This window comes from Mustela lutreola, chromosome 5, assembly GCF_030435805.1.
Source record: "Mustela lutreola isolate mMusLut2 chromosome 5, mMusLut2.pri, whole genome shotgun sequence".
In the NCBI taxonomy this organism is placed as follows: domain Eukaryota; kingdom Metazoa; phylum Chordata; class Mammalia; order Carnivora; family Mustelidae; genus Mustela; species Mustela lutreola.
In genome coordinates, this window is record NC_081294.1 from 85,901,331 (window position 1) to 85,927,259 (window position 25,929).

At 35.7% G+C, this 25,929-nt stretch overlaps 1 protein-coding gene across 2 annotated transcripts in view; it reads left to right on the plus strand.

The window, feature by feature from the left end:
* DDX4 (DEAD-box helicase 4) overlaps positions 1 to 20,801 on the plus strand; it is a 75,601-nt gene extending 54,800 nt beyond the window's left edge. For both annotated transcript variants that reach the window (XM_059175008.1, XM_059175009.1), the window contains 12 exons: positions 1,886 to 1,933; positions 2,040 to 2,087; positions 2,308 to 2,450; positions 3,080 to 3,232; positions 4,855 to 5,009; positions 8,782 to 8,911; positions 10,570 to 10,736; positions 15,702 to 15,847; positions 17,787 to 17,886; positions 18,890 to 19,160; positions 19,313 to 19,426; positions 20,103 to 20,801. In XM_059175008.1, coding sequence (XP_059030991.1) covers positions 1,886 to 1,933; positions 2,040 to 2,087; positions 2,308 to 2,450; positions 3,080 to 3,232; positions 4,855 to 5,009; positions 8,782 to 8,911; positions 10,570 to 10,736; positions 15,702 to 15,847; positions 17,787 to 17,886; positions 18,890 to 19,160; positions 19,313 to 19,426; positions 20,103 to 20,189 — 1,562 coding nt within the window. In that variant the 3' untranslated portion in view covers positions 20,190 to 20,801. The remainder of the gene's footprint in view (positions 1 to 1,885; positions 1,934 to 2,039; positions 2,088 to 2,307; positions 2,451 to 3,079; positions 3,233 to 4,854; positions 5,010 to 8,781; positions 8,912 to 10,569; positions 10,737 to 15,701; positions 15,848 to 17,786; positions 17,887 to 18,889; positions 19,161 to 19,312; positions 19,427 to 20,102) is intronic.
* The last annotated feature ends 5,128 nt before the right edge of the window (positions 20,802 to 25,929 follow it).

A 25,929-nucleotide genomic window follows, 5' to 3' on the forward strand; every position in this document is an offset into this window, starting at 1 on the left:
TGTTACTGCTTTAACAGATTTGGAGGAGTAGACATATGCTTAGCCTGTTTTGGAGTATTATTTAATACTCCTCTGTGTAACAGTTCCATTATAGGGATTATATACCATAGATGTATTTGCTCAATGTATGCACAAGAGTGTTCACTGAAGCTTCATTTATAATAAATAAAAACTGAAAAGCAACCAAAATTCATCAATAAATAATGGTTTAATAAATCATATCACCCTAAAAGAGGATCCTGTGCAGATGTTGAAGATTGAAGTATGTTTGTATGTATGTGTTCTTATATTAAAACAATGTTTTTTTCTTATGAGATAGTTAATTTGATTTGGTATAAGGCATAAAGAAAGTTTGGTATACATGATTTTATACTATGAAAATTTTTTTCAGAGTTATAATATTTAAATATTGTAATATAAAAGTTAAAATTCTTTCTGGACTAGGAAAATAATAAAATTTATTTGATGTCTCTGAAAAATCCAAAGTGATCATTAGTAGTCTGAGAGCATTCAAAGAGACAACTCCCTTGAACTACCTCTGTTTCCCACATTGATTCTTAGATTCTTCATAAAGAAGTTATTAATGGTTAGTTAAACCATATCTACAAATGCTCAAATCTTGTTGGGTAAAGGATTTAAAGATCTGTGGGTGTTCAGGACAAGAAAGAGAGTTTACATGTGATAATGTATCTAGTTAGATTTTCAAATCTAATGCAGTCCTTATTCTTTTTTGTGATAATACTGGAAAGTGGCACGATAGAGGACTAGTTATTTAAAACCATGAAGGTAGTATATGGGAAATAGTTAACATGACAGGCCTGACTTCTACTCTTTGAATGTCCTTACAAGATTGTTTTTTTCCTGGCATCTGGAAAATTGGATTTGAGGAGGGTTCTCACAACCCTAACTAGTTTAAGAATGGCTTAGTGTGCCTGGAGTATTTTTTGTTCTTTTATTTATTTTCAGCATAACAGTATTCATTATTTTTGCACCACACCCAGTGCTCCATACAATCCGTGCCCTCTCCAATACCCACCACCTGGTTCTCCCAACCTCACACCGCTTCAATCCCCTTAGATTGTTTTTCAGAGTCCATAGTCTCTCATGGCTCACCTCCCCTTCCAATTTCTCCCAACTCCCTTCTCCTCTGCCTGGAGTATTTTTACAACAATGTAGTTTTAATACCAGCTTTTCTTTCTGGAGTCTGGAATATTGGTATGTGCCAGACAGAAAGTGGTGGCTCCATTTTCAGCCTCTAATAAAAACCATGGGTACTGAGTCCCTAAAGAACTTCTCTGGTAGGCAACATTTCCAACATGTTTTCACAACTTGTTGCTAGGTAATTAAGTGTATTCTTTGTGACACCAGTGGGAGAGGACTCTTGAAAGCTCTTATCTGGTTATCTTTGGACTTTGCCCCATGCACCTTTTCCCTTTGCTGATGCTTCCTGTCCTTTCACTATAATAAATCCTAGCTGTGAGTATGACTATATTCTGAGTCCTGCTCAATCATTCAACCTGGGAATTGTAGTAGGGATTCCCCCATACGGATGGAGTTTTAGTTCATTTTAGAAACTACATTCCTAAAAAAAAAAAAAAAAAGAAAAGAAAATACATTCCTTTGCTCAGAAATATAGGAACTATGAAAGGGATTGATACAAAAACTGATAACATAAATCAGTATCATCTGCATAAAATGAGCCTTTTTAATATTAAACCTAAAGTTGTTAAGGATTCTATTTATCTTAATTGTCTTATTTGTATGAAGGACTTTAAAGATGTCTGTCCATTTTTAGACCTTGTTCTCTTTGAAGACAAGCAGTGAAAATAAACATGTGCATAACCTTGTATCCTGACTAATTATCAGTATGAATTTCTTTAATTAGGTGGTTACAAAGGTTTAAATGAAGAAGTAGTAACAGGCTCTGGAAAAAGTAAGTTTTACTTTAGATAAGGTGTTTGATTTTTACAGTGAAAGCTCTTTCACCTCTAAATTTAAAAAAAAAAATTATCTCTTTTTTGGGTTTGATTCCCTTTAAGATTCTTGGAAGTCAGAAGCTGAAGGAGGAGAAAGTGGTGATACTCAAGGTATAATAATTTTTATGTGAGCCATATGAACATCTGTTGCATTTTAATAAAAATGAAAAGTAAGAGCAGAGTTACCTTTTTTTTTAATTTGAAGTGAATTTTAATGGTAAACAGTGGGAAGTTCTTGAGTATTTAAAATTTGATTTTCAGTTTTTGTTTTCCCTCTTACTTTTCTTTTGGTCCTTGTAATGTAAGCTTTATGTTTTATTTGAATTCTAAGGACCAAAGGTGACCTACATACCACCTCCTCCACCTGAGGATGAGGACTCCATCTTTGCACATTATCAGACAGGCATAAACTTTGACAAATATGATACTATTCTTGTAGAAGTATCTGGACATGATGCACCACCAGCAATTCTGGTTAGTGTAATAATTATTTCTGTATTGACTATATAACATACTTTGTTTGTAACATATATGGTACATTTCTGCAGAATACAGAAGTTTCATTTTTAGCATATAATGTTTTAGGTCAGAAATTGAGAACCTTATCTACTTTATACTCCTTGTAGAATTAATGGCTATGTTGAAAAGTATTAAATTTCATCCCCACATTCCCAAACTAGGATGAGAACTTCATTTAAACTTACTAAAAAGGATATTTTTCCTAGGGATTGAAGTTTTCTGCTGCTTAAGTATATGAGAAATCTGTCTTAGGAGAATGATATTCTAAGTAGTAGGGAGGTGCCTGTAATCCCCCATGGTTAATGAGCCATTGTTACTGATCAAGATATTTATATTTTACAGGTTTTAAGGGGCCAGAAAAAAATGTCCTTAGAACCAGTGTCTATAGAGAGTAACTCTTTAATTCCATCAAGTAATAATGTACAGGCTGTAGATAGTATTCTTGAGTTGGGGGCATATTGGTAAAGTAACTTTAGTATATAAAGTGGAGTTAAAAGCTTGAGACTACTCAAATGAAATATGTTTATGGAATGATCTGCATATGATATATGGAATTTAATCATACCCTTTCCCCTTTCTTTTAGAATTTTGAGGAAGCTAATCTCTGTCAGACACTGAATAACAACATTGCTAAAGCTGGTTATACTAAACTTACTCCTGTGCAAAAATACAGTATTCCTATTATATTAGCAGGACGAGATTTGATGGCTTGTGCTCAGACAGGGTCTGGAAAGACTGTAAGTCCTTTTCCCCACATATAGTCTGCCCCATAATCAAATTATTAATAGTTTTTGAACTTTAGTTTTTTTCAAGTAGTTTGCCTTTTTTTGTTGGATGGAAGGTTGATGATTTCAGTGAACTGTTAAAAGTACTCATTGTTTTGCTTCTGAATTCTGGTTTTATTGAGGTTCGTATACTTCTTTTGGGGGGGGCAAGATTTTATTTATTTATTTGACAGAGAGTGAGAGTGAGAGAACACAAGGAGGGGGAAGAGCAGAAGAGAGGGAGAGAGAGAAGGAGGCTCCCCACTGAGCAGGGGGCCAAATGCCAGGCTTGGACCTGAGCCAAAAGCACAGAGGCTCAACTATCTGAGCCCCAAGGGGGGTCTGTATACTTCTGAAGAAAGAATTTAGAACTATTTCTAGAGTAGTGTTGTAGTTCATAGATGTTTAATCCATTTTAAGACTGTTCAATTCCTGGAAGATGGTGGTGTCTAAAACAAAATGATTGAGGGGTGCTTGTGTAGCTCAGTTGGTTAAATGTCCAGCTCAGGTCATAATCTCATGGTTGTGAGGTGGAGCCCCTCATCGAGCTCTATGCTGGGCATGAGGCCTGCTTGGGTTTCTCTCTCCCTCTGTCTTTGCCCTACCCTCTTAAAAAATATATAACAAAATGATTGATGGTCAAAGCACCAGAGGTTATAAAACGCAGAGAAAGAAAATAAGTTGTGTAATAAATAAACAAGTTGTATAATAAATGTAATAAAAATAAGTTGTAGAATAAAGTTTTATAATAAAGACCGTCAAAATGATTGATGGTTAAAGCACCAGAGGTTATAAAATGCAGAGAAAGGGAGAAAATAAGTTGTATAAATAAAGTTTTGGAGTCAAAAGAATAAGAAATAGCAATATTCATTGCACCTGGTCTTTAATATGGAGTAACTTCAGGTTACACTATTTAAAAGAACTCTGATGAGATCAGGTTGGTCTTAGAACTTACCTTTGGGATCTGTCTGTTAAATGGAGTTCCTTGAGATTAGTCTAAAAGCCTATCCTTTCTGAATCAAAGAATTATGGTTCATGCTATTTCAACTTTTATTAGCCTCTGTAGTAGAATTGAAAGGATAATAAAGGAGTTGTATACTATAGCAGCTGATGGATGACCCACACATAGTTTTGGAAGTAGATTTTACTGTCTGATTTGCTTAATGAGAAAACTGTAGCACAAAATTTCACTTACCACATCAATTTTACTAAGGGTGAGTAATCCAAATGAATGATTTCCCAATTTTTGTTGTTTGTGTACCACTTTTGTCATGTATTCAGTGGTAATTTTAGCTCTACTCCAAAAGGAATTCATTTAGAGTAATTGCTAAATGCACTGATTTACATCAGGTTATGTGTACATTACCCTCAGTAAGCTTATGTTAATTATTTAGAATTCATGGGTATACTTTTTAAATAACTGAAATATATCTATCAAAAACTCACTGAAATCATTGTTTTCCTCTCTCATATTAAATTTACCAGCAAGGTGGAAGAAGAATCTAGAAGCTGTAAGGAATTAAGGAATAGATTTCTTTCTACAGGGAGAAGGATGGTGTATTATAAATTTGTAAATTATGTAATTCAACTTCTAGGCAGCTTTTCTCTTGCCCATTTTGGCACATATGATGCGTGATGGAATAACAGCCAGTCGTTTTAAAGAGCTGCAGGAACCAGAGTGCATCATTGTAGCACCAACTCGAGAACTGATCAATCAGATCTATCTGGAAGCCAGAAAGTTTTCTTTTGGGTATGTACATCTGGAATGCCACTCAAAACAAGTTTTTCTTCAGAGATTTTTCTCAATTACTTTGGGAATAAGTTAGTGCAGTCACATAATTAATATTACTTGGTTGAAGTGTACTTTTTCATCATCTTCTTTATGGAATCCTTGTTAAATTTCTATTTTTAAAAGAAACACATTTATTTTTAAAAAAGAAACATGCATATTAAAATCAGATGATAATAGAAGTAGAAAAATAAAATAGTGAACACAAGGGTGGTATATTTTCTGGTAGTTTTAAATGAATGCTTAATGCACTTAGGGTGTTCCTAATAATAATATGTTCACATGTAACTTTATAATGTAGAAAATGCTTATATCATAATCACCCCAATTTTTAATCATTTTTAAATTGTTTATGTGTATGGATTTTATGTCTATTTTGCGGCATTTAGGTTGTTTCTAGTTTGAGGCTAACATAAATTATAGTGAACAGCTTGCTTAAATAAAGATTTTCTATTTTTATGTTTTAAGCATTTCCTCAAAGTAGGTTTTTATAAGTTTAATGTTAAAGGGTATATACTTAAAGCTTTCACCAATATACACTTCTATCAGCAGTATATGAGAATGCCAGTTTCACTATACGTTTTGCTGACATTTAGTACGGATTGCTGCCTAACAAATTACCTAAAACGTAGTTACTCAAAATGTAACTATTACCTAATAGTTACTGGGGATAAGGAATTGGTGAACAGTTTAGGTGAGTGCTTCTGGCTTGAGGTCTGTTATAAGACTGCAGGCAAGATACCAGCTAACAATTGTAGTCATCTGAAGACTTGACTGTACTGTTTCCATAAGGATACTTGGTTGTCCTTAGGAAGTGACATCTGGCTTGCTTAGAGTGATGAACAAGAAAGAGAAGGAGGCTCTTTTAAAACCTTCTCAGTCACTTCTGCCATATTGTGTTTATCACTTAGCGCTCAGTATGCCGTATACTCAGGACTAGCTATGTCATTTGCTGGAACCAGTGCAAAATGAAGATGCAGGGACCTTTGTTCAAAAATTATTGTGAATTTTAAGACTGTATATAGCATAGCATTAAATCAAGCTAAGGGCTCTTTTTACCTTAGGACCCTGTGTGACTGCACAGGTTGTACACATATGAAGGCAGCCTTATACACATTTAAGGGGAAAGAGATTTAGGATCTATATTTCAAAAAAGGGAAGGAAAATGGGAAAATTTTTATATATTGTAAAACCACTACAGGTATCTTCATTTTTAAAAAATTTATTAAGATGTTGAGCTACTTTTGGAACACTTAATAATTTTTCCTTTGTTAAACATTGTTATTTACCACTTTATCTGATAGGATCTTAGTGTTCTTTTTTGCAGGTTTTTTTAAAGAGCTTTCTATGTAGAAATTATTAACATTTTATTTTCTGTGAATTATTTTATTTTATTTTTTTGAAGTAGGCTCCATGCTGGGCATAGAGCCCAGAGTGGAGCTGAACTCATGACCTTGAGATCAAGACCTGAGCTGAGATCAAGAGTTACATGTTCAACCAACTGAGTCACCCAGGCCCCACTGAATCAGTTTATTTTAAAATGAGAAGAAAAAAACCAAAGTTATTAAAAAAATCTAATGTCAAGCTTAACAGATTTTTTAAAAAGTGGGTATATATATTGATGAGGCCAGAGTTTTTTTTTTTTAATAGTATCCATGTACTATGTTGCTTTTAGACTTTTAAGTCAAGTAAAAAATAACACATTTTCTTTGTTAAAAACAAAAACATGTGCATGGTAAATTCAGATAATGTGTGTGCACAAAATGAATATTTGTACATGGAAATTTGTTGTAACATTGTGACAGAAAACTAAATATCTAAATGTCATTCAAGGACTGGTTAAATTATGGTACACTTAGAAGAATAATGGTAATAACTAAGTTACTGAATCCTTAGCATTTGGTAAGTTATAAACAATTTTTTAATGTATTAGCTTATTTAGGTCTAGCAATGGGAGAAAACAAAGAATCTGTTTAAAGTAATGAGTTTAATTAACAAGTTTTTGGGGTACCTGCCTAGCTCATTCAGTAGAACATGCAACTCCCCCCTTTTTAAAAAAGATTTATTTATTTACTTTAGAAAGAGAGAGAATCTCAAGGAGGTGTCATGCTCAGTATGAGCCTAATGCAGAGCTTGATTCCAAGACCCATGAGATCATGACCTGAGCCAAAGTTATGAGTCGGACACCAACCGACTGAGCCACCCAGGAGACCTGAGCATGTGACTTTTTTTTTTTTTTTTAAAGATTTTATTTGTTTATTTGACAGACAGAGATCACAGTAGACAGAGAGGCAGGCAGAGAGAGAGAGGGAAGCAGGCTCCCTGCTGAGCAGAAAGCCCGATGCGGGACTGGATCCCAGGACCCTGAGATCATGACCTGAGCCAAAGGCAGCGGCTTAACCCACTGAGCCACCCAGGCGCCCCAGCATGTGACTTTTGATCTCAGAGTCATGAATTTGAGCCCCATGTTAGGGGTAGAGATTAGGTAAATAAATAAACTTTAAAAAGAAAACACATAAAATTGTCCTGTTGTCTTAACCCCCCCCCCCAGTTATTTAATTCTCTTTAGAGTTACCCACTCTTAACGGTTTTGTATGAATTAGAGGAGAAATAGCTGGTGCACTTTAATCCTCTTCTCAGCAAATGGTAGCACACTAATCTGTTGTCACCCTATTTTTTTAATGGCAAGGTTTGGAGATAATGCCTAATCTGAAACTGTACCCCTTTTCTTTTTAAGAATGTACAGTATCCCTTTGGATGACTAGACTATAAGTTTTCAGCCTTTTCATACTAAAAATAAAGCTGGCAGTGAATATTACTATAAAGTCTTCTTTCCCCATTTGTGGGGACATATCTGAAGGGTAAATTAATACATGTGAATTTATTGGGACAAGAGAGAAGTTTTTAAATTTTAAGAGAGTTAAAATTGTGAAAGAGATTAAAATTGTGAAATGGTTAACATGGTATTATTAAACTTCAGGAAAAATGTGTTTGTCTTCATTTGTCTTCATTTTTACAGTAAAGTTGGTCTTAAAAAATGTTTAAAAGCCATTTGTATTTTTTATGAACCACTTATTCATGTTTTTAGCCATTTTTAAAAAAAGATTTTATTTAACAGATCACAAGTAGGCAGAGAGGCAGGCGGGTTGTGTGTGGCGGGAAGTAGGTGCACCACTGAGCAGACAGCCCAATGTGGGCTTGATCCCAGGACTCTCAGATCGTGACCTGAGACGAAGGCAGAGGCTTAACCCCACTGAGCCACCCAGGCACCCAGTTTTGGGCTAATTTTTATGAGGTGGTATTGGTATTTACTAATGTTTTTGAAGAGCCCTTTTTTTTTTTTTCCAAAGATTTCATTTATTTATTTGACAAAGAGATCACAAGTAGGCAGGCAGAGAGAGATGGGGGAAGCAGGCTCCCTACTGAGCAGAGAGACTGATATGGAGCTTGATCCCAGGACCCTGAGATCATGACCTGAGCTGAAGGTAGGGGCTTAACGCATTTTGCCACCCAGGCACCCCGAAGAGCCCTTTATTGGATATATTCCAGGGTTGTTTTTTTTTCCCCATCATTCGTCATTTGCTTTTCAATTCTTCCTAGAAAGAGTTTAATATTTTTCAGGTAGTTGAATGTATTAGGTTTTCTCTTTATGGGTTTTTAAAAATATCTTATTAGAAACAAGTATATAATTTTTACATAACTAGAAAATAACATCCATTTTTCTTGTTAATAGGACCTGTGTAAGAGCTGTTGTTATATATGGGGGAACCCAGTTGGGGCATTCAATTCGACAAATAGTACAAGGTTGTAATATATTATGTGCTACTCCTGGGAGACTGATGGATATCATAGGTAAAGAAAAGGTAGGCCCTAGACGGGTAATAAAATTGTGGATTGATATAATTTCTTTTGAATGGGAAAAGGAAAGATGATGCAAAGAGATAAGGGTTTATTAGAGTACTGTTTATGTTAGGCGCCCACCAGATTCTCTGAAGGCATTCTTTTTTTTTTTTTTTTTAAGATGTATATTATTTACTTTAGAGAGACAGTGAGCATGGGGTGGGAGGGTTAGAGGGAGAGGGAAAGACAGTCTTTTTTTTTTTTTTTTAAAGATTTTATTTATTTATTTGATAGAGATTACAAGTAGGCAGAGAGGCAGGCAGAGAGAGAGGAGGAAGCAGGCTCCCTGCTGAGCAGAGAACCCGATGCAGGGCTCTATCCCAGGACCCTGGGATCATGACCTGAGCTGAAGGCAGAGGCTTAACCCACTGAGCCACCCAGGTGCCCCCTGAGGGAAAGACAGTCTTAAGCAGAATCTGTGCTGAGCCCGGGGCTCCATCATGACCTGAGCCAAAACCAAGAGTTGGACACTTAACTATGCCACCCAGGAGCCACTCTTTGAATGCATTCTTACACAATTATTAAAATAACTCCAACAGTAGATAAGTAGTACTTCCTATTTTGTATTTGAGAAGACAGTGAATGAGATTATGTAATTTGTTTAAAATTCCTCACTTAGCTCTAGTGATAGGCTAGGGCTAGAAGCTGGATCTGAATCAAGTCTATATCCCATATTCTGCTACACTGGGAGGAATGGAGTAAATTCTTTTATCTAGTTTCATGTAAGTCATGATGACATCTTTTCTTCATAAAAGAAAGCCTGGTTATTAGCATTTGTCTCTTTTTAAGCATAGGATGATGTTAGCCATGATTGTTACAATTTCTGAGCCTTTAAAAACATATTTAGGTTTATGTACTTACTTTAGGTACTCATGTAACACTTTATCACATCTGTAAATCAGTGCTTTAAGCTCACTTTGATGAAACTCCTTTGCTTTTTTTAAGGCTCTTCTCTAAAGGGATTACTCAAAACATGGTCTTTCCTTATAAAGGTAGTTTTCTTTGGATACTTATTTAGACTATCCAGAGAAATCCGCCTTGATTTCTCACTAAACAACCTACGTGGTTATGCCAAATTCATTTGTTTTCCTTGAAAATGTCTCCTTCTCCTTATAGTATAAGTATTCATGTGAAGGTGACAGAAGTTTCTCAGTTGTTCCCAAGTGATTAGAGAATGGAGAATTTATTAAGAGTTTAAAGTATTAGAGCTAAATTTACCCCTTATAAGACATTTGAATACATCATGCTGTTAGGAAATTTTTCCTTACGTTAAAGACTGATTTTATCAGTAGTCCAGTCCAGTAGTCAGCAGCCACATTTAAAAATGATATAAAATAAAAAATTCTGTTCTTTACACACAGTAGCCATGGTTTAAGTACTTAATAGCTGTAGGTTAAAGTACTTAATAGCTAGTGGCTAACATGTTAGTGAAGATCAGGAATTGTTCATCAGTATTTAAACAATACTAGTGTTATCTAAGCATAACAATTCTCATTATTTTATGCATTGATTTCTGATCTTCATGCTTAACAATAAATTAGTAGTCAGAATTGTGAGGAACGTTTTAGTTTAATATGTTGATTTGTATGCATTTTCTGCTCTCTTAAAAATATTCTTAAAGATTGGTCTCAGACAAGTCAAATATTTAGTTCTGGATGAAGCTGATCGCATGCTGGATATGGGTTTTGGACCAGAAATGAAGAAGTTAATTTCTTGCCCTGGAATGCCATCAAAAGAACAGCGGCAAACCCTTATGTTTAGTGCAACTTTTCCGGAAGAAATTCAAAGGTAACATTTTTTTTCTTCTTAAAAATAGTTGTTTTGTGCATAAATGCTTTTATGAAAGGAAAAGCAATGCAAATATATTATTTTTGAGGGTTTTTTTAAAATGTTAAGATTTTAACATAGAAATGGATGTGTTCCTAAAAAGTTTACTGTATTTTTCATTGTTTCTTGCCTTTATTACCTGGCTTTGGATTAGTGTCACATTTTGTTAAAATGTGTATATGTGTGTGATTATACAGCAGCTAGCTAGGATTTAATAAATGTTTACTGAATGAAGTTACTTTTATGTTTGTGTCTTCTTTTCAAATCAAAATTATATAGCTTGGGAAAATTGGGCCTTTCTTTTTTTTTTTAATTTTTTTTAAAAGATTTTATTTATTTATTTGACAGAGAGAGATCACAGTAGGAGAGAGGAAGGGAAGAGATCACAGAGAGAGGGGAAGGGAAGCAGGCCCCCTGCTGAGCAGAGAGCCCGATGTGGGACTTGATCTCAGGACCCTGAGATCATGACCTGAGCCAAAGCCAGCGGCTTAATCCACTGAGCCACCCAGGCGCCCCAAATTGGGCCTTTCTTAGAAAATTCATGTACCAATTATTGACACATATTGAATATCTTACTCTATACACTATATGGCTTGGTGAATTCTGAGATTAGGATGACACATCCTTTCTAGAATTGTGACTCTTCTTTTTGCTTGCTGCTCCCTTGGCCACAAGGGACCTGAAATGACCAGAAAGCAACTTTAGCTTGTAATTCATTAAAGACTCCTCCTGTTGATTCTGACAGAACCTCTTGGTTTTTGGGAACCAAGACCACCTTATCTGCAGAATCTATAGCTTGAGTGGGAAGCACAGATTTCCTATGTGGGTCACTGGGAGTGATGGTAAGGGGGCCACTCTTGCTTGTACCCTTTGGCTCTCAGACTGAATGCACTATATAAAGATTTCTGATTGAAAGTTACTGGGCCGTGTTGAATGATGTGCGGTCTTTGTAAGGAAACACTTCCAAGCTGGCCCGTGAGCTATTCTTTAAGAGGATGTTCCACTTTCTGTCAGGGTGACAGATTCTGAGTGTTGTAGTGAAGCGAGAGAGTCAGGTTCTTGTCTGACAGAGTTGAAGAATGACTCTCCTGGACAAAGGAGAGTGAGTAAAACAGAGTTTTATTAAGTAAGGATACAGAGAAAGCTCTCTAGAGTGGGAGGAGTCCCAAACAGGTTGCCACTGATGGCTTTTAATGGCAGTCTTTCTTTGAGAACTGACTGGGAAACTTGTGTCCTTCAGATTCTTTGGTCATCTTGGTTTGAGCAAGGACCATAGTTAATGCCCTTAATGACTTAATTCTTTGAGGCTTGGCCATTTTCTGTGATACTTGGTAGCCACCAAAGGAAAATACTCCCTAACATCCAGGGCCAGGTGGTCTGTTTCCTTATACCTTGTTCGCTCTGTCTTAGTGCTTCTGCCTACCTGGAATAGTCTCAGAGCCTAGCCAGGGGCCCCCTTTCTTTCCCTGCCTATATCTTAACCCTTTCCTTACTCAGGGGTATGATATGACCTGTAGACCTAATCATAACCTTATGGTTATGGGCCTGCTCCATTACTTCTTTTGCTGTAAAGTAGGTCTCCTTGTCTGATAGAGTGTTACATGGGATCAAACACTTCAAAGTCATCAGATAGTAGGACTGGCTATTGATTTGGTTTACTTAAGAGATGATTTTAGGGATGCCTGGGTGGCTCAGTTGGTTGGACGACTGCCTTTGGCTCAGGTCATGATCCCGGAGTCCTGGGATCGAGTCCCGCATCGGGCTCCCAGCTCTATGGGGAGTCTGCTGCTCCCTCTGACCTTCTCCTCACTCATGCAATCTCTCTCACTGTCTCTCTCTCAAATAAATAAATAAAATCTTAAAAAAAAAAGGAGATGATTTTAAAAGTCTCTGTGTAAGGTTAAAAAGAGCTCTTTACGGGAGAAAATGTCTAAATAAAGCATTTGATCAGGATTTTTTTTCTTAGTAGTATATAAAATAATAGTTTCTTATATTAAATGGTGTCTTAAGTTTGAAAAGTGATATCTGCATTTCCATCTTCATTTTTGGCAATTAATAGTGGATAGGTAACTATCTACTTAAATATTTAAATATTCTGTTGCTTTTATTTTTTTAATATTTTATTTATTAATTTGAGAGAGGAAGTAAGAGAGACAGCATGAGAGGGGAGAAGGTCAGAGGGAGAAGCAGACTCCCTGTGGAGCTGGAAGCACAAGGTAGGACTCAGTCCCAGGACTCCAGGATCATGACCCGAGCCAAAGGCAGTCGCTTAACGGTCTGAGCCACCCAGCTACCCTGTTGCCCATTTTTTGATTCACCCTGAAATAGGAAAGTATTTGGATATTGGTCAGTCAAAATGACTAATGCGTACTCTCATAACTAACAGTTGTTGAGTGCTTGTTATGAGACACATTTGATTATAAGTCCTGGGGATATATGGTAAACAAAATAGAGGCCCTGACCTTGAGTTGCTTACAGTCTTAAGTTACTGAAGTCTCCTCACTTGCTTCACTCTCTGCTTTCAAATGTTATAAGCTGCTCATTACTGTCTTGAAAATACACGTTTATCACTGCGCATGTCACTAAACCATTGCAGCATCCATTTCTGTGGCTTACATTTTCTTCTGTAACTGTCCCAAATTTATTACCTGTATCCCTAATCTCTTTCCTGAGTGCCAGACTTGAGGTTTTAACTTTTTAGAATATCTTCTTTAGGGCACCTGGGTGGCTCAGTCAGTTAAGTGTCTGCCTTCAGACTAGGTCATGATCTCAGGGTCCTGGGATCCAGTCCCACATCGGGCTCCCTGCTCAGCAAGGTATCTGCTTCTCCCTCTCATGCTTCACTCTCTCACCTCCTGCTCATGCTCTCTCAAATAAATAAATAAAATCTTTGAAAAAAAAAAAAAGAGTACTTCTTTTTAAAATATTTACTAGTAACCAATGTTCATTATGTCCAAAATGGAAGCTATTCTTCAGTACCCTCCTTCCTATCCAGTTTTCCTTATTGGCAGCATAGTATTTCTAAACCAAAATCCTTTGAATCCTATTGATTCTTCCCTCATACAATTTTAACTTTCTCCCTTCAAAAATACTCATTTTGGTAGTTATCTCTAGAATATTTCAAATCTGTTAGTTTCTTCTCTGTTTCCCACTTTAAGTCCTTTTCAGTTTCCTTCTCGTTGGTAGTGGCTTTCTAACATTTCTCCCGACTCTAATCTCAATTTTATGTTAGTAATTATTTCAAAATAAAGTCTGGGCTTTTTTAGACATTTATTCAAAATAAACCCTCCCAATCAGAGAGGGAGATGAACCTTGAAAGACTATGGACTTCAAGAAACAAACTGAGGGTTTTAGAGTGGAGGGGAGTGGGGGGATATGTTAACCAAGTGATGAGTATCAAGGAGGGCACATATTGCATAGAGCACTGGGTGTTATATATAAACAGTGAATCATGGAACACTGCATCAAAAACTAATGATGTGTACTGTATTGTGACTAACATAACATAATAAAAGAAAAAAAAGAAAACAAAACAAAAAAATGTATAAATAAACCCTCTCATGTCTTCCCATCTCCACAGTCTGACTAATCTTCTTCCAGACTCTGCACATGATGTAATCTTTGCTTCACCTGCTACTTATTGCTTGAAATCATGTATTTCTTGTCTACTAAAACTATTTCCTATTGGCTTCAACTTGAAAGCTCTTCCAAAACACATCATTTCATCTGTTTCCTGCCATTGTACTTGTGAAACTGTTTTAGATACTTTAGACACTTTAATGCAAATATTAAAATGTTAACTACCTAAAAATATAGTAATTATTTTTTATATGTTTATCTTACTGATGTGAACATCTCAGTGGCAGAGAACATTATATCCATCTTTGTACTCCCAGTACCTTGCACCATGTGTGCCTAACACTCACTAAATGTTTTAGCAAATGAAAAGGATGATGGATAATAAAGAATTTGAGGTGGTTTTGAAATTTGTGGTTGAGAGGGGCTTGATTCTGGCAGGATTTTGAATCAAGCTTCAAAATGAAGCTTTTCTTTTTCTTTTATTGTAAGGGCAGGTGAGGAGAAAGAAACAGCAATGATTTATTAAAATTCTGGAAATGCTAAGTTTGAACTATTTTCATGGTATTTTAGGAGGCAGGTAGAAAGTAAGGGACTGCTAAATGGGAGAGAGGAGGACTGATGATAGATTTGGACCTCTTCCTTAATCCCCAAAAACTCAGCTCTTTGATTGGCAGTTCCCTTTCCCTGCTCCCTATGTTTCTGGATGATCTAAAGCAGACCTTAATTGTGCCCTGTCAGTGAGTTATGTGTGTGTCAACATGCTGATACCCTCAACCTTTGGGGTGAGCATCAGCCCCTAGACCCTTCACCTCTTGTCTGATTTTTTTTTACTCAGTTGTGCTCTATAAGTGTTAACCATTTTTGGTATGTGTTTTGACATGAAAAACACTGACCTAAGATCTGGTTTGCTCATAATTTGATGAAAATATAGTAATTTAACAAATAATATTATCAGAAAATAACTTCTAGCAATAATATACATAAAAGTATTTGTGAAGAACAGAGTTTTTGCCCTAGGCATGTATTTCAGCTTTTAACAAAAATTCCTGCTTATTGTAGTCTGATATTTAAGCATAATTTTTATTATATAACATACACATTTTACATAATTTTACATGACCTCCACATCACTTGAACTCCCTGTATCCATAATTTGACACAAACTTTTTCACTAACAGTTGCTAATAAAATCTTAACATTTTATACTGATCTTTGGAATTAGTACTTGGATGACATAGTTACTTACCTTATTAGAGTTGTTACAGTCTAATATTTGAAGTAACACTTGCAGAAATTCAGTGCATATAATGAGTATTAATGAAAGAGGATAATCTTATGTCTTTGAAGGTTGGCTGGGGAGTTTTTAAAGTCGAATTATTTGTTTGTTGCTGTTGGACAAGTGGGTGGAGCATGTAGAGATGTTCAGCAGACCATTCTCCAAGTTGGCCAGTACTCCAAAAGAGAAAAACTTGTTGAAATTCTACGAAACATAGGTACCTTAAATTGATATAATTTTTTTTCATGATTTTGATTTTTTTAAATGACTAATTTTTAAAAATTACTTTAAAAATTGGTGTTAAGTTTTTAAAATCTGTGTTTTTACTGCTTTGTATTTAAAGCTTTCTTTTATAAAACGTTTTATGATTCAATTTCCTGTGTAAATTATGTAGCAGTATAGTCCTTTTTTCATAAAGATTAAAAATAGGAAGGATTTGAGATTTAAACAGTATTTGACAAAAAACTATTCTGGGTGAAATATATATTTTTTGTTTTAAGAAGTATAAAGTCCTAATAACATATCTTTACATCAAACTGTGTTTACTCCACCAAAAATGAATTCTTTGTTTTTAGTTTTAAAACTGACTAAGGTTTAACTGACTTATTACTGTGGGAATCAGTTGCCATTTTGATTTTCTGCTTGGTTAGTAGACCTGAGACTTAATGAAATACTTCCTCTGAGCCTTTTTTCTTGCAGGTCTCTTAGTTAATGTTCCATTTTTCCAGTTGTTCAGATACAAAGTCTTGGAGTCATTCTTCATTTCTTTCTCTAACTGCATATTTCTTGTCTGTTGCAAAATAATTTTGCTTCTACCATCAAAATATATTCTGCATCTATTAGCTCCTCAGATAAAAAACAAAGATTAGATCTTGTTACTTCTTTGTTCAAAACCAGGGGCTTCCCTTCTCAGAAGAATTTCTTTCAGTGTCTTTCCATGACTTGACCACCATTACCTCTCTGTCTTCATGTTCTGCTGCTCTCATGCTCACCCTACTCCACCCAGACGTTCATTACTGTTCCTTACATGCACCAGGCACACTTCTGCTTCAAGGCGTTTGTACCTCTTTTCTGATTTTTTTTTTTTCTTTTTAGCACACCAGGAACACTCATAACTCAGGAGTGTTTGTATTTGTCCTTCCCTTTGCCTTGTACTATGCTTTCCCAGTTATCTGAGAAGTTCACTATATTGTTTTATTCTGAAGTTCACTATATTGTTTTATTCTTATTTCTACTCAGATGTCATCTAATTAGGGTACATCTGAAGTAACCTTCTTGAGACTATCCTTGTGTTTTTCTTTTTTCCCTTTTAGGACTTATTGCATAATATTTGCTTATTATTTGCCTCTCCACAGTGAAAACAGGGACTTCATTTTATTGCAGTATTTCCAGCACCTAGAATAGTGACTGGCATCTCTTAGGCACTAAATATTTGTTGAATAAATGAAGCCAACTAATAGGGAAATGGAGGAGAGGAATTATGGACAGTCATACAATCTTCTTTCCATTACTATAAATTATCCCCTTTATAATAGGTAAAAAAATCTCTGGGTTATGATTGAGTTTCTACCACTTAAGTACTTTCAGCTAACCAATAAATATTTTTGATTCATAAGACCCTAGGATAAAGTTTATTAATTTTCTTGATATATGAAATTTTGGGAATAAAGGGGTTTGAATTAAGAGAGAATGTTGGAACATGGAATATTGTAGTATTTGTCAATATTGTGTTGGATGCCTTATAAATACTTAGGGCAATCAAAGCAGAATGAATGATTGAATTACCTTGGGAGGTAGGGAACAAAGGCATTTATTTAACTAGAGAGGGAAATAAAGATCCTGAAATGAATTGCTAAGAGTTGGCAGGTAGATATCATTTATCTTGCTCTAAGTGTCTACCTTGGTGTTGGCCTGGGAGGACAGTGGGTAAGCTTTTTTTTTTTTTTGGTCTCTAAAATAGAAAAAATAGTCCTTAATTCTTTAACTTTGATATTAATTCATTTAGGAAATATTTGAGTTTCTATTACCTGCCAGGCCTGGTCTTGGTCTTGGGGATACAGTGGTGGATGAGACTATTTCCTACTAATAACTCTGCCTTTTTTTCCTTGCCCTAATTTTGTAGTTTGAATGTTAATCACTGTTTCATTGTCTTATAGGTGATGAAAGAACTATGGTTTTTGTTGAGACTAAGAAAAAAGCAGATTTTATTGCTACTTTTCTTTGTCAAGAAAAAATATCAACAACAAGTATTCATGGGTGAGTAGATTAATATGATTTCATAGTAGGGAGGTGACACTTGTATTTGTCCTTTGTTAAGAAACATTAATGTATATAACTAACATCATATAATCCTAAGATTAGGATTCAGAATTCTCAAGATCTAAACTGTTATCTTCGGGTGCCTGGGTGGCTCAGTGGGTTAAGGCCTCTGCCTTCGGCTTGGGTCATGGTCTCGGGGTCCTGGGATTGAGGCCCTAGTTGGGCTCTCGGCTCAGCAGGGAGCCTGCTTCCTCTTCTCTCTCTCTCTGCCTGCCTCTCTGCCTACTTATGATCTCTGTCTGTCAAATAAATAAATAAAAATCTTTTTAAAAATAATTAAAAAATACAATAAACAGTTATTTTCATTTTAAGTTTTTATAACAACTGGGTGATGGGGTGGACATTAAAGGTCTTAGACTCCTCATCATGAGGAATGCTAACTCTTCAAGAGAGCTTCCTTCAGGCTCTCTGATCCTTAGATCTAAGTTTTTCTTCAGAATCCACTCTTTATCATGTTAGATGTCTTTTTATTGACTTGCATAAAAATGTCATATTAATACAACTTTATTGGTGCTTTACTAGTGTATCTTTAGATACTAATCAGTGAATATACAGAAATCTGAGATTATAATTAAAAAACTTCTTTGATATTCTGAAATAGTTATATATTATTTGTCAAGACTAGAAGGAGATTGTTAATAGCTGAGATTCGATGTTCGTCATACTTAAGTTTGTGTTTTAACTCCATGTACATATTACCCATTACCTTCCGTGTGCAAATGAAGATAACTGTTCCACTTCAGAGTATTACTGTGAGAATTAAATGAAATGATGGCTTGAACAGAATTAGTGTAATACCTGGTATGTAAGAAGTAGAGAGTAATATTAAATGCTGCTATTTTTACTAGTATTAAAAATAAATATATATGTTGAACTTTAATCATTCACTGTAATAATTTTCTTAAAAACTGTCCTAACACATGTTTGCTTTTATTTTTAGTGACCGAGAACAGAGAGAGAGAGAGCAAGCTCTTGGAGATTTTCGCTGTGGAAAGTGTCCAGTTCTTGTTGCTACTTCAGTAGCTGCCAGGGGGCTGGATATTGAAAATGTTCAACATGTTATCAATTTTGATCTTCCTTCTACCATTGATGAATATGTACACCGAATTGGACGTACTGGTCGTTGTGGAAATACTGGCCAAGCTATTTCCTTTTTTGATCCTGATTCAGATAACCATTTGGCACAGCCTTTAGTGAAAGTACTGTCAGATGTAAGTTTTGAATGTGTAAACTGAATGGATAGTAATCATACCTTATCACTGAAAGTAGACATTAGATATATATGTATATTCAGGATAAGTAAACTGTTCCAATCTTTAAGACTTGATGCATGTTGTATATGAAACTAATGTCTTTTTTAAAGGCCCAACAGGATGTTCCTGCATGGTTGGAAGAAATTGCCTTTAGTACATATGTTCCTGGCTTCAGTGGTAGTAGTGCAAGAGGAAATGTGTTTGCATCAGTTGACACTAGAAAGGTTGGTTGAGGGGAAAAATTCCAAACCTGGGTTCCAGTTACTCTTTGTGAATGTTGTGGTTAATGATGTGAAGTAACTATATAACATTCAATAATTATCTAAACCATTTTTTTCATATCTAGATTAATATTTCTTGAAATTTTATGTATGTATGTATTTTTGATCCTAAAAGTGTGGAATTAACAATATTTATGCTCAAACATCCTCCTTTCCCAAATTTGCTAGCATTTAAAATTCTAATTTGGATTCTTCTAAACCTTCTATAAGAATTCTTTGTTTTTAGAATTCTGATGGTATTATTAAGTCAGACAAAATACTAGAGATAATGAATTCATGTCCTTTTTTGACGTGTCATTTTAAAGGCAGCACCACTTTTAGTCAGACGCATTGAGCATAGTAATCATTAAATATTTATGCTTTTTAAGCTTTCAGTTTTTCTACTTGCCAAATACTGGTTTAAGAAAGCTTTTTCTTGAAATATTTTGTGCAATTTAGACTTCCTAAGTTGATATGGGCCTTTTTTCCCCAAATGGGTTAAATTTAGTTAAAATCAAGTCTTTTATTATATATTTGGGGAATAGATGGTGGGAGGCTTGAGTCCCCTTTCGCAGTCTGGGCAATGTAACTTTAGAAATGATATAAAATTAAATGTTTTTTTCTTTCTTTCTTTTTAAAGAATTACCAGGGCAAGAGCACTTTGAACACAGCAGGGTTTTCTTCTTCACAAGCTCCCAACCCAGTAGACGATGAGTCATGGGATTAAAACTAAAACATCCGTCAAGTTTGTGGTATAGTTTTGATGCAGAGAAGAAAATAGTTTTCATTTTTGAGTTTTTAACAGAAGTGTGAAACCTGACACTCTCGTATCTTCTGTCCTTCTGTTCTTACTCCCACCCTTAAAAAAAAATTCTTACTGACTAGTTATGTGAAATGCTAAAAATTACAACATTGCAGTTACTGATACAAATGGTGTTAACTGGAAAGATTAAAGCATTCTAAATGTCTTGCTTATTTCTAGTGTATTCTTCAGGGGTTTTAGACATGTTTCATGTCTAAATGCTTAATCTGAGTGTGGTGTTTGTTGATCCCATAATAGGCAGTAGGATTTATGATAAGCTTTTGTTTAGAAATTATTGAGTCTTATTTTTTACTTAAAAGGAGACTTTAAAGCAATAGTATGTCACTGAAACATGGTAACATGATTTTCATGTAGCAGACAGTGAAAGACATAAGCCTTTTAAGGTGATTTTGATTTCAGATCATAGGGTAGGTGATGAAAATGGTTAAATGCAATGTGAGCTCTGTACTCAATGACATAACAAATGTTTGTTTTTATTCTATACAGACTTTCCTTGAAAATAAAGGATGAAACACATTTCCCCCTTAGTTTTCCAAGAGAACTTTTAATTTTTCTTTGTTGGCATATCATAGTTCTCCCATATTTTGAAATTTTGAGTCTTGTAAAACCAATGAAGTGAACAAGGTCTTACATAATTTAAATATTTATATAAAATAGACATTAATACACAGATGTAATGGTGAAAATCACTCTTCAGCTCAAACTGTCAACAAAACACAATACTGTTCACTCTTGCCATAATTAATATATATATTTTTAAATATTTTATTTATTTACTTGACAAAGATCACAAGTAGGCAGAGAGGCAGAGAGAGAAAGAGACAGAGAGGGAAGCAGGCTCGCCGCTGAGCAGAGAGCCTGATGCGGGGCTCAATCCCAGGACCCTCAGATCATGACCTGAGCCCAAGGCAGAGGTTTAATCCACTGAGCCACCCAGGTGCCCCCATAATTAATATTTTGATATTTTAAGACTAATGAGAGAATCCTTTTTTCATTTACCAGTATATATCTTAACATTCTAGACATACTAAGTTTAAGTAATCCTTAATAAATCATTAAATAAATGAAACAAGTGAGTTGTAAATATTAGATAAAAAATGATCAATTATGAATGTTTGTTATTGTTAACCTAAGAAATGCAAAGCAGCGTCTCCCCAACATAAATCTTGTTATGTGAATTTGGTTAATAAATGAGACATCACTTAGGAAAAGAGAAGGTCTGTTCAACATATGTTGTTAGGACTAGATGTGTGCCCCATGCCATATTCACAATCTATTCCACATATATTAAAAGCTACAAAAAATACAGTTAAATATGAAACCTTTGAATTGGGGATCATAGTTGACTTATAACTCAGAGGTCAGAAATCCTGAAACAATAGATTCGAGCACAAAAGGATTAGTTGCTTATATAAAGAGTGAACAACAGACAAGGAAAAATATTACTGTGACTACAATGGATTATCAATGTATAGTTCTTTATATGTGATTATGTAGGAATTCCAGTAGAAGAATGGACAAAGAACAGACAGCTGAAAAAAGGGAAGTTCAAGTAATGAAAATAGGGAAATATTTAACTTCTATTCTGTAATGTCATTTCTGGGGAAGGGTAAATGAAGGAAAGTGTTTGGGTCATTACTTGCAAAATACCTGCGTGTCTTAATTTTCTCCTTCATTTTGTTTTGTTTACAAAGAGCATTTACAGACCATTTGTTCCCTCGGCTCCCCCCCCCATTCCCATTTCTTTAAAGAGTTTTTCGGTCATAGCTGGCCTAATTGCCTTTAAAAGTTTTTTGAATTTGCATGATTTGTAAAATTACCATAACAGTATTACTGACTCAAATATAAAAAGGGAAAGAATATTGTACCTAATTCCACTATCATTACAAATCAAACTGTTCCTATGTTCACTTACTTTCTGCATTTCTAGGTATACATTTGAATGATTTCTTTAAAAAATATCAAAGTAACAGGTACACGTATGATTAGAAAATGCCACAGAAGAGTTTATAATAGGAAGCAGTATTCTACTGTGTCTCCCTTTCTTAATTGCTATTTCACATCCCATATTGAACAGCCTTTCACCATTTCTAGTAATTGGTATTGTGTATTTCATTTTTGTCTCACCAAATTTAGATTTCTCTTGGTTTTCCCTATAATAGGTAAAGATTTAACTTACGTCACTCTCACTTTCTTGGTAACTTTGAGAGACTAAGCACATACTTTATGAAGTAATGATAAAGGCTCTCTTTCTCTTCTCTTTTACAGCTTTTTACATTGTATTATCTGTAAACTATACATTTACATTTCCGGAGTTAAAACATCCACTCTATTCTATATCCATAAAGTCTATCTTCTTTTATTTATGGGTTGATTCTGAAATTGGACATCAGGCAGGGTTTACATTACATAAATATTGTTTCCTGAATGGACCAATTAACACAGTCTGATTTCCTTTTTTTAAACTTATTTTTCCAATTATCTGTTTTTCCAGGGAAGATTATTAATGTTCCAGTGAAATGAAAATTGATCAAAATCATTCCACATGGGGCACCTGGGTGGTTCAGTGGGTTAAGCCACTGCCTTCAGCTCAGGTCCTGAGATCGAGTCCCGAATCGGGTTCTCTGCTCAGCAGAGAGCCTGCTTCCCTCTCTCTCTCTCTGCCTGCCTCTCTGCCTACTTGTGATCTCTCTGCCAAGTAAATAAATAAAATCTTTAAAAAAAGAAAAAACCATTCCACATACCTGTTTGTTTTAAACTTGCATCATACTTTTTTTGAGCAATTTGTTTACCCTGTAGTTTGTATTTTTTGGCCCCAGGAGAGGAAGCATGCTCTTGCCACCTTATTATTACCTTTCTAGGTTCAGTATTATTGTATCAATCCCAAAAGATGTTGGTGCTTTTAAATTTTGAGTGGGCTTTTAAATTCTGACTGGTACTTGGTATTTTAGCAGACAGTTCTTTTCTGGTCCTGGAAGTGTTTCTTTGATTAATTTTCCTAAGTTTTCTTCATTCTTTCTACATCTCATAGCTTTTTTTTTCTTTTTCATCTGTTATGTTCTGGTAGAATTTTTGCTTTTTTCTTAATTCTTTGATTTTTTTTTTTTTTTAGCAATTATTTCCAAGGGTTATCTTTATTTCTTCGGTTATTCAAAATGTTGCTTAATAGTGAATTTTTTTGCTTCACTTAGGAATTTAACCTAAAAATAATTTTTCTTACATTGAGCATTTGTTTTTCTGTTACTTGGCATCAGAAATCTTGGGTCCTTATCAATTTATAAGTTGCATTTTTTAAAGATTTTATTTGACAGAGATCACAAGTAGGCAGAGAGGCAGGCAGAGAGAGAGAGAGGGAAGTAGGCCCCCCACTGAGCAGAGAACCTGATGCGAGGCTCGATCTCAGGACCCTGGGATCATGACTTGAGCTGAAGGCAGAGGCTTAACCACCTTAACTGAGCCACCCAGGTGCTCCAGTTGCATGTCTTTTGAATGCTAGCTTTACTCACTTAGCATTCTGTGCCTGCACCCTGGAGCCTGGAGTCTAAGTGCTCTTTAACTCTTAACTATATCGAGGTCTGCTCTCAAGAGAAGGCACAGGTTGAAATGTGAGTAATAAAGCTTAGCTTTCCTTTCCTAGAGGCTTATGCATTTTTAATGAGCCAGAGTTTCTGGCCTAAGCCAAAGTAGGAAGCTCAAAATGTGGAATATACAGGATCGTGTGAAGGTTTGGGAATAATGACGATGTAGTAGCAAATAAGGGTGAGGAGAGGTCCTGATTTCACTTAGGAATTCCACTAGGTACTCCATCTGTCCCTAGGTTCTTGGAGTAGAGGAGGTATGATTTTTCTGATTTTTTTTTTTTTTTTTTTTTAAAGCATGGATAACATTTCTGTGTAGAGCAGCAGCACTGGTCAGAAGTTTTCCCTTACCGCCCTTCCCATGACACTACACTTACCCACTTTGCACAGTTGTGTTTTTGTCATTTTGTTTGGTTTCTAAGTGTGTTGAAATAGAGTACCTCTCTAGTTTTTAATTTCTGAGAGCCCTTTCTTAGTCACTTGCCAGCGTGCAGCTGCTATCTATGGTTGGCAGACGCTACTTATGCTCAGGGTCAGCTTGATTCCCGGTCGCGCACCCCATGCCGAACTGCATGCTTACTACCTCTTTGGTAAAAATTAGTCCAGCATGGAATCGTTTTGTGTCCCGAGGCCCTGGCGGTGAGGAAAGGCTCTCTTAACGAAGATCCAGCCAGGAGAAAGCCTCAGCAGTCAGGCGGCTCTGGGATGGCTGTGGCCGCTGTGAAGCCGTCAGCGCTGAAAAGCAGCTTCCGCCTGCGTGCCCCCTTGCTGAGGCTGCTCCCAGAGGCAGCTCCAATCGGTGGTCCTTCCACTCTCCTGCTTACTCCGAGGAGAAGCCGGGAAATGAAAGCGAGCAAGGGCGTGGGACCGCTGGAGCCTGCGGGGTGGAGCAGGAGTTTGGGCTGAGGCGACCCAGGGGGCTGAACAGTCGTGGAGGGGTGGGTGCCTGGGCGACGGGTGTGCTGGTGGGGCGGTGGGCTGGCCCTGCGAGGTTTCCTTGGACTCTTCATTAGCGTTCTGAAACCTTTTTGATCACATAAATTACAAACCCCACTTATATATTAGATCTCAGCGATTTTACCAACCTCTCTCAAATCCATAACAGACCCAGGCAAAGGGTCCGGAACCGCAGATTAACACTCCCACGATATGGTAGTGCCATGAGGATTTCATGTCAGGAGAGGACGGGGACGACAGGGTGGTGTGCTAGGACACTACAGACGCTGGAAATTGAAGTGAGTAAATTATTTGTCCCCAAGTTTGGGGGCTGGTGATTCAATTAAATCTGTTAATCCTTTAAATGATTCATTAATTGTTTTCCTGTAATTTAGGGGATGATTGTCAAATTGTCAAAGTAGAGTATTGGGATTTGCTTTTTCTGTGGGGGAATTTTTGGTAAAAATCCCCAAAGGATTTTTTTTTTCCTTTTTTTTTTTTTTTTTTTTTTTTTTTTGTCTCCAGTAGTTAGTATTTTCTGGATTTGGAGTCTAATGTGTTTATGGGATTCTTTTTCACTATTCAGGAACAAAAAACAATTTTCTTGTTCTGAATGTATGAACTTATTAATTATCCCAAAGTATTGGGTATGTCTATTTTAATTTGATTTTTGTTTTAGGAGGGGGGTTAATAATTTACTTTTAGGAGGGGGTTAGCATCAAAGAGATAAAAATATTCTCAACAGAAATCCAAACACTTTATTAAAAATTTTTTATGTATAGGAGAGGCTCCTATATAAGAAGGTCAGCATGATGCTTTATAATAAATAACTAGTTGGAGTAAACATTGGCTTTATTTGTTGACTTGTCTAGCATAGATCTACTTTAGGCCTTGGTTGGCTTATATATAAAAAGAAGACAGTAACTGCATTTTTCTCTGTGTTCATCTCCAGTCAATGAAGAAGTCACCTTTATGTGACTTTATGTGAAGAAGTCACATAATGCATGCAATTACAAAAAAAAAATATTTTTTAAGAGAGGCAGCCTTGTATAAGAATGCAGAGTATCATAGGTAAATGTTGGTGTACTTGTATTTTAATGTTCAAGTTTTATTCTAGTATTGCATTAGTT